The sequence below is a fragment of the Chiloscyllium plagiosum genome, unplaced genomic scaffold (assembly GCF_037043375.1).
Source record: "Chiloscyllium plagiosum isolate Xiang-an unplaced genomic scaffold, Cpla_swu_hap1 HiC_scaffold_45, whole genome shotgun sequence".
Classification (NCBI taxonomy): domain Eukaryota; kingdom Metazoa; phylum Chordata; class Chondrichthyes; order Orectolobiformes; family Hemiscylliidae; genus Chiloscyllium; species Chiloscyllium plagiosum.
This window is the reverse complement of record NW_028270183.1, coordinates 88914421-88922217: the sequence shown is the minus strand read 5'-3', so window position 1 is coordinate 88922217 and position 7797 is coordinate 88914421. Positions and strand designations below refer to the sequence as shown.

The window sequence follows — 7797 nt, the reverse complement described above, 5'->3', positions numbered from 1 at the left end:
TGTTCAGCTGTTCTCACCTAACCTGGAATTGAGCTCCAAAATCCGATCCTGAAGATCACAGACTCTCTGCCCATGGTGTACACAGTACAGAGTCCCACACTCAGATTAGGCAGATCCCAGGCTCGATAATGGGCCAATGCATTTGCAGCTCAAAAACACTTTTTATTCGTGTAACCAACAGCCAATCGGGTAAAACACAGAATCTTCTCTCTGTGCTGACAGCTGCCAGTCTCTGCAACATCCTTTATATTCGATAAACCTGCTGAGTTCTATTGATTTGACTGAGACAAGGTGGGGGGAGGGGAAATGAGGAAACTGGTGAAATCCGAGTTCATCCCTTGTGGTTGGAGTGTTCCTCTGCAATTCCTCTAATTTCTACAATACGTCCACATTTATAGCATCCTCCAAACCTGCAACGCTCCGAGTTCACAAACCCCTTTCTCCTTATTGAGAAGGTGACAGGAATATGGGCAGATCGAGTTGCTGAAACAGGTTAGATGTAAAGCAAGGTGCGTTCTGGGTGGAGGATTTTGAGATCAAGAGCTTGCAGAAGACAGAAAAGAACACTTATAATTGCACTGTAAAAAATATTAAGAAGAGTTCCTATTGAAAACGATGTGACTTTTCTTGGAGGATTTTACTGAGATAGAGAGGTTATAAGCAGTTCGTGAAGGTGTCAGAGATTGGGCGATTTGAATAACCGAATGAAAGGTTGGAGATACATGGAGGGTTTTAACATCTGGTAAAGATTACAGGGATAGGGAGAAGCTGGAGATTTTTCCTACAGATAGGGACGTGTGAGAAACAAAAGCTCACTCACTTTAATAATTTCAGTCCGAGACAAATATCTGAATCCGCCATTTATTTTTACACCTATAGATGGGTGCCCTGTCTCAATACCAGGTAAGGTAATGAGAAAATGCACACCAAATCCAACAAACTCTCGAAATTTATACAGTTTGAATCCCCATATTTTTCCTTATTCCATTGTCTGTTCCCTGCTTCGCTTACGTCACTCATTTCCTTAAGACTGATCCCACAACTTCTGTTTATCCTGTTTTGTCCGTGACAAACTCTTATCTCTGACTCCCATAAGGGTGTTTGACGTCAGTCTATTGTAGATTATTGATTAAGCATATCTTTTCTTCTATCAGCATCTATTTCCATCCAGAGGCCACTTTGACCTCTTTGATTAGGGTTTGTTCCTGTGTCCCCGTGTAAGGGGGAAACAGATGCTTTCCTGTTTGCCCATATATCCACCATTGTTCTGTATTCATGTCTCATGCTTTCTTTTTGCTGAATATGTATTTTCTCATTCCCATTCTGTATCAGAATTTATACTTGCAGAAATAACATTAATTCATTTATATCCCACAATTTCCCCTTTTTCTTTTCATTACTATCTGTTATCTTCTGCATTTTTGTCTCTTTTTTTTTAAACATTGTTCCCAAAATTCGCAAGCATCATTTCAGAGATTTCATCCATCTTAGTCTCACTCATTTCCTTATTATTTAGTTGATAAAGTTCCTCTGTCTGATTCCCCTCAGGGGCATTCGTTTCATCAAGGCTGTTTCAATCAGCCTCTGGGTGAGCCCTCGTATACAGGGTATGACACAACAGCCAATGGCCACCAATACCCCGACTACTACTATCAGGGAAGTAAGGATAAAAACCACCACCCCCTTTCTCTGCTAAAATCATATCAAGGGCTATTCTGTTTTCCCATGCCATCCTACTTGTCGCATCAAGCTGTTCTGATATTCCTTTAACCGCCTCTCTTGTATAATTTTATAAATCGCTGTTGATTATAAAAAAATGTAATTTATCCAGTCTACATTTTTATTAATTGTTGCCCACCAAAAGAGAGCTGACTCAAAGCCTGCTGCAATCTGGTTACGAGCTTTGAATTCAGGTACTCCCCTAGGGACTCCTACCGAATCAAGATAAATCCTGTCATCAAAAGAATTATCTAACAGTAATCTCTTACCCCTTCCCTTTTTCCCTACTATCTTTTCCTTCTCAAATGCCAGGGTAAATGGAATTACCAATTGTACAATTGCGCATATCCCTCTCCAATCCGGAGGTAGGGTGGGTCTCAATATTTTTCCTCCACAGTACCACCACAGATCCGCTCGGGGAACCTTTAATGCTGAGTAGTTCCCTCCCTTCTTCGTTTCGGTAACATTCTTAATCTCTGTACATAATTTCAGCTCCCCCAAATCTCTCGACCGACTCGTACCTCGCCTGTGCACACATGACGTGTGATTTCCAACTGCGGCGGAAAATGTGAGGGGAACTTTTGCATCTTTCTCCTCCAAGGGAGGGAACATCAGAGATAGGGAGGTACAATTCCTATCATTCCATGCAGTCTCATCCTGATACAGGGCTATCATACATTTCATGTCCTTCCTGTCTCGCTTCCACCCGAGCGGAAAGGGAACCACCTGGGCCACTGGCCTACCGGAGGCACATGCATAGCAATTGCTTTTGTTCAGACTTTTTACAGTATACTTTACCCATTCAACCCAGGCATTTGCATCCCCGTACCCAGTCTCTATCTCGATGGTCTGTTTCAAATCCTTTACCTCTATAATTTTTACTACTGTAGGATCATTGGGAGGAGTGAAAGGTTGTATCTCATTACCCAGTAATTCTACCCATTTTCCCTGTCCTATGCTAATTCGAAAACAACAGCCCACAAACTCCTTCCCATTTTCTTTCATTTCAATCCCAAATGTTTCATTTAATTGTACCTCATAAGTGCCACCTCCCAAAACCGCTCCGTGCCATGTGGTTTTTCTTATCATTAAATATATGGGGTTACACTTTTTATTGGGACAATCGCGTGCTGGTCGGAAGGGGGCCCGGTGTATTGTGACAAGACCATTATACCAGGTACCATCCCCGAGGCCATCCCCATAGGACTTAGGATGTATCTCTGAGTTGCGGTATTGTCTCTGATTAGCTACATTCCCACAATTTACTAAGCTACATATATCAGTGTCTATTACTTGTGGATTGTCAGACTCAGGAACCATTAATAATACATATGAAAATGATATGTGACAAAATCCTAATACCAAGAGGGCTAGCATCATAACTCTAAGCATTCCCAGTATTCTGATCATTATGCTAAAACACAAAAAGGCTTAATATACAATCTTACAGAAATAATCCCGCGCCCGCATCGCCACTGTATAGTCAATTACTCAAAGTCTCTTTAGTCTGAGTTTCAGCGGGTCTTGCGTTGATTCGGCTGTCCAGACTTCTTCCTCAACTGGAGGGTCCACTGGCCCTTTGATCCGAATGTAGTGAGTCCAGCCTTTCTCCACCGTCCTTATTGCCGTTTCGGTAGTCAAAAGAGCCTGGTACGGCCCTTCCCAGTCTGGCTGCAGCTTAGTCTCTGTCCATGATTTTATTAAGACCCAATCTCCTGGCTGGATGGGATGAACAGCAAATTCAAGGGGCGGAGTCTGTGCCAATAGACCCTGTTTTCTGAGGAAAGATAAAGAGGAGGACAAGCCCAGTATATACTTCTTTAAAAACAAATCTTTAGTTTCGGGAATTGGCAATTCTCCCTGTGTTCCCAGATAAGGTAATTCAAATAAGATTTCATAGGGGGATAGTCCCAAATCTTTCCTCCACCAAGGGACAAGCCCAAAAGGCATCCTTTAAATCTATCACACTAAACCATTTGTGATCATGAGGGATCTTACTTAATAACATGTAGGGGTTTGGCACCACTGGGTGCCTGATCTGTACTATTCGATTTAATGTTCTCAAATCCTGCACCAATCGATAAGTTCCATCAGATTTCCGCACTGGTAGAATTGGGGTATTATAAGGAGACATACATGGCTCCAACAAACCATCTCTAATCAGTCCCTCAATTACTGGCTGCAGTCCCCGTTTACCTTCTATGGAAATAGGATATTGTCGCTCACAGACAACGTCCCCTTTCCGTTTTAAATTTATTGTAAGGGGAGGGATCTGTAGTTTTCCATGATTCCCTTCTCTAGCCCATACAATAGGGTCTATCTCTCTCTCTGCATCCTCTGTCAATATTGCCAGTTGTACAACTAATTCTTCTTCCTGAATTCCAATCTCCAGTCCTAAAAGGATAATTAAATCTCTCCCCAGTAAGTTACTTCCTATATCAGGGATATACAGCAGTTCCCCTGTGATCCTATCCTTAGGACCTTCTATCATCATAGGTTCAAATACTGGAACAGTAAATCCTTCCCCTTTCACCCCCGAAACAGTAATTGACCGTGTAAACATTTCTACTTTCTTTGGTTTAAAATTCAACGATGACCGTGCTGCCCTGTATCTACTAGGGAGACTACCTCTTCCCTACACGGTCCCACCTTCAAGTTTATCAAGGGTTCCTGGTGGGCCCCTGAGGGCAGGAACCCCTGACACCCCTATTCTTCATCATAATTCATAAGCGGAATTGCCCTTTCTTCCCTTTGTAGATCAGGACACTCCCGCTTAAAATGCCCTATCTTTCCACATTAATAGCATCCTGCCTGTAGCGACTTCCATCTCTGCCCCTGTCGCTCAAACCCTCTATCAAATGTTCCCCCTTGTCCTCTCCCTCTTTACAAACACTTTCTGTGCCTCTCTCAACAATTCATCTAATGGTTTTTCACTCCATCCTTCTATCTTCTGTATCTTTCTCTGTATGTCTGGCCATGCTCTTGTCACAAAATGTACTTTCAAAAGACCCTGTGCCACTGGGTCCTCAGGGTTCATTCCAGAGTATTTCCGCATTGAGTCCCTTAATCTTTGCAAGAAAGCTGAGGGAGTCTCATCTTTCTCCTGTCTAATTTCAAAGGCTTTAATCAAATTCTGTGACTTCGGAACTGCCTCTCTTATTCCTTTTAGAATCAGGTCTTTCAATTCCCTCATTTCTTCTCTATGCTCCGGGTTTTGGTTTTCCCACTGGGGGTCTCTGAGGGGAAACTTCATCTCTCCCTGTCCAGCATCCCCATCTCCAATCAGGTGTTCCCTGTCCCATATTTTAATGGCAGTTCCTCGTACAAGTCCCCTTTCCTCCCCAGTAAAAATATATTCAAAATAGACATTAATTCAGCCCAGGTATACAGACTGGGCCCCAAAAATTGATCAATTTGTTCAGACAACCCCACCGGATCCTCAACCAGGACCTCCATTTCCTTTTTAAATGTTCTGACCTCCCCACTGGTGAGGGGGGCACTTACAAACCCAATCTCTTTGTCCCCTATGGGTACCTCCCGAAGGGGATAAGTCGTTACGTTTTTCCCCTTTTTCTTTTTTTTTAAAGAAATATTGCAATATTTCTAGCTCCCCATAACTTCAAACACCAATTCATCAATTCATGCTTGACTAACCTTCAAAGCCTGTTCCTAACTTATAAATATATTTATATATATTTACGTTCATTTCTTCAGTATTTAATAGTCAAAATGCAAAATGCATACAGTTCCCAATTTTGCAATTTACTGTAATTACCCAGTTTTAGTCCTTTAATTTAGATCCAGAATTAGTTTCCTTAAATAGTCCTGACCAATCATTGCTCAATTACAATACTATAAGTCGTAAAATAATCAGAACTTGCCTTAAAAGAATTTGTCTACTCAAGTTTTTTTTTAAAAAAAAACTTCTAATGCATGAACAATGGCTGAATCCAAGGTCACAGATATTAACCATAGAATTTTGCTTTTACTACAATCTAATGTTGAACTGAAACTTCAACTGTCCTCTATAAATCGCTTTTATGTAAAGATAAAAGAGATTAGTTAGAAACTGATAGTAAGGCAGTCATGATCTGTAAAAAGAACAGGAGTTATCATTCCTTTTTTTTTTCATAATCACAATAGAATCCTTAACCTTAAAAGAAATCATGTTAAATTTCCATAACAAAAATCAGATTCAAAACAGTCCTGGAACTCAAGCACCAGGGAATAAAACGCAAACATTCAATCACCAACAAACAAATGTTCACTCAAACCAAATCACAAAGGGTTAAACTTCCTACCAGCTGTACAGCTCTTTTCATTCTCTCTCTCTCTCTCACACACTCTCTCTCTCTCTCTCTTTCGCACATTGACATATAAACTCAGATATTCACAAACCCAGTCTTCGTCCGATCTGTACTTTGGCCAGAAGACAGCGGGACGAAGAATGGAGTCCTTAGTCCATACAAAGCAACAATATTTAATCATCTTTCTCCCTTGCACAAGTATTATTTTGCCAATTTCCACAACATCCTGCCCAAAGGACTTTCTGGAGGAATGTTGTAAGGGACCCCGCCTCCATTTCCATTGCCTTTTCCTTACTTTGTTTCCCCGGAGGCTTTTTTCTTACCCAAAGCGCAAGCCATATTGAGTTCCTTCGTTAGTCCCTTATTAACTACTAAAACTCAATCCCGGCCACCAAGGCAATACTTAAAAGTCAATTTTCTTACCTTGGTCTGTGCACAGAGTTGCCTGGCCCCTTTTGTCACTGTATTTTCTATCGAGCTCCTATCACTGTCTGATTCAGATGTCTCTCTTATAGGATTCACACCAGTCACCCAAGGGAGCAGACCAAACCGGGACACGAGACCGCTCCTCAATGGGGAACGGGACGCGTCTTCCCAGTGTCCAAGGCCAGCCACTCCCCCCGGTGATGGAAGAAAATCCCGGACACGAGCCCCCAATTGTGAGAAACAAAAGCTCACTCACTTTAATAATTTCAGTCCGAGACAAATATCTGAATCCGCCATTTATTTTTACACCTATAGATGGGTGCCCTGTCTCAATACCAGGTAAGGTAATGAGAAAATGCACACCAAATCCAACAAACTCTCGAAATTTATACAGTTTGAATCCCCATATTTTTCCTTATTCCATTGTCTGTTCCCTGCTTCGCTTACGTCACTCATTTCCTTAAGACTGATCCCACAACTTCTGTTTATCCTGTTTTGTCCGTGACAAACTCTTATCTCTGACTCCCATAAGGGTGTTTGACGTCAGTCTATTGTAGATTATTGATTAAGCATATCTTTTCTTCTATCAGCATCTATTTCCATCCAGAGGCCACTTTGACCTCTTTGATTAGGGTTTGTTCCTGTGTCCCCGTGTAAGGGGGAAACAGATGCTTTCCTGTTTGCCCATATATCCACCATTGTTCTGTATTCATGTCTCATGCTTTCTTTTTGCTGAATATGTATTTTCTCATTCCCATTCTGTATCAGAATTTATACTTGCAGAAATAACATTAATTCATTTATATCCCACAGACGGAACACATATACAGAGACTGAAGAGATGGGGAGATGTGTTGGGGCAGAAGGTGGTCATAGAATCGGGAGCGCTGGACGGACTAGAGGATGTTACACGGCTGTGTAGAAATTGCAGGAGATTAGGAAGCAGCGAAAATTTGTAGGTGGCGCAGGAAGTTAAAGAGTTGAGCAGAGTTATACTTGTTGTAGATATTTGTAGACAATACGAACACTGTTATGGCAGGATATGTTATAGAGATAATGTAATTTGTCAGGGCAGGAGGGAGTCAGTGACATTGATGACTGTGGCGTCTGGAGGAGATTGAAAATATTAGGAGATATGTTTGGACTAGAGTAATTACAGAGAAAAAGAGAACGGCAAGCACTTGAGAAAGATTACATGGACAGGAAGGATGGTAAGGGCTCGTGGAGTTTACCGAGAAAGAAGATTTACATGGTCTTCATGAGTTACAGAGATAAGGGGGCGTGCATCTGCTGATGGAAAATGTAGAGATTGGACTGTATCACATGGGATCGAGGACATCACAGA

General features: G+C 41.7%; 1 protein-coding gene across 1 annotated transcript; it reads right to left on the bottom strand.

The window, feature by feature from the left end:
* Positions 1-847: 847 nt before the first annotated feature.
* LOC148136802 (uncharacterized) lies at positions 848-7258 on the bottom strand. The gene is made up of 2 exons (XM_087983466.1): positions 6450-7258; positions 848-3496 (listed from the first exon to the last, which is right to left on the bottom strand). Exon 2 carries the CDS (start codon positions 3127-3129, stop codon positions 1807-1809), a length of 1323 nt encoding a protein of 440 aa, XP_087839592.1. The 5' UTR covers positions 3130-3496; positions 6450-7258; the 3' UTR covers positions 848-1806.
* Between the last annotated feature and the right edge of the window lie 539 nt (positions 7259-7797).

Excerpts from the sequence above, each read along its gene's own strand:
- LOC148136802 (XM_087983466.1), bottom strand. The coding sequence starts at position 3,129 with ATGATCAGAATACTGGGAATGCTTAGAGTTATGATGCTAGCCCTCTTG.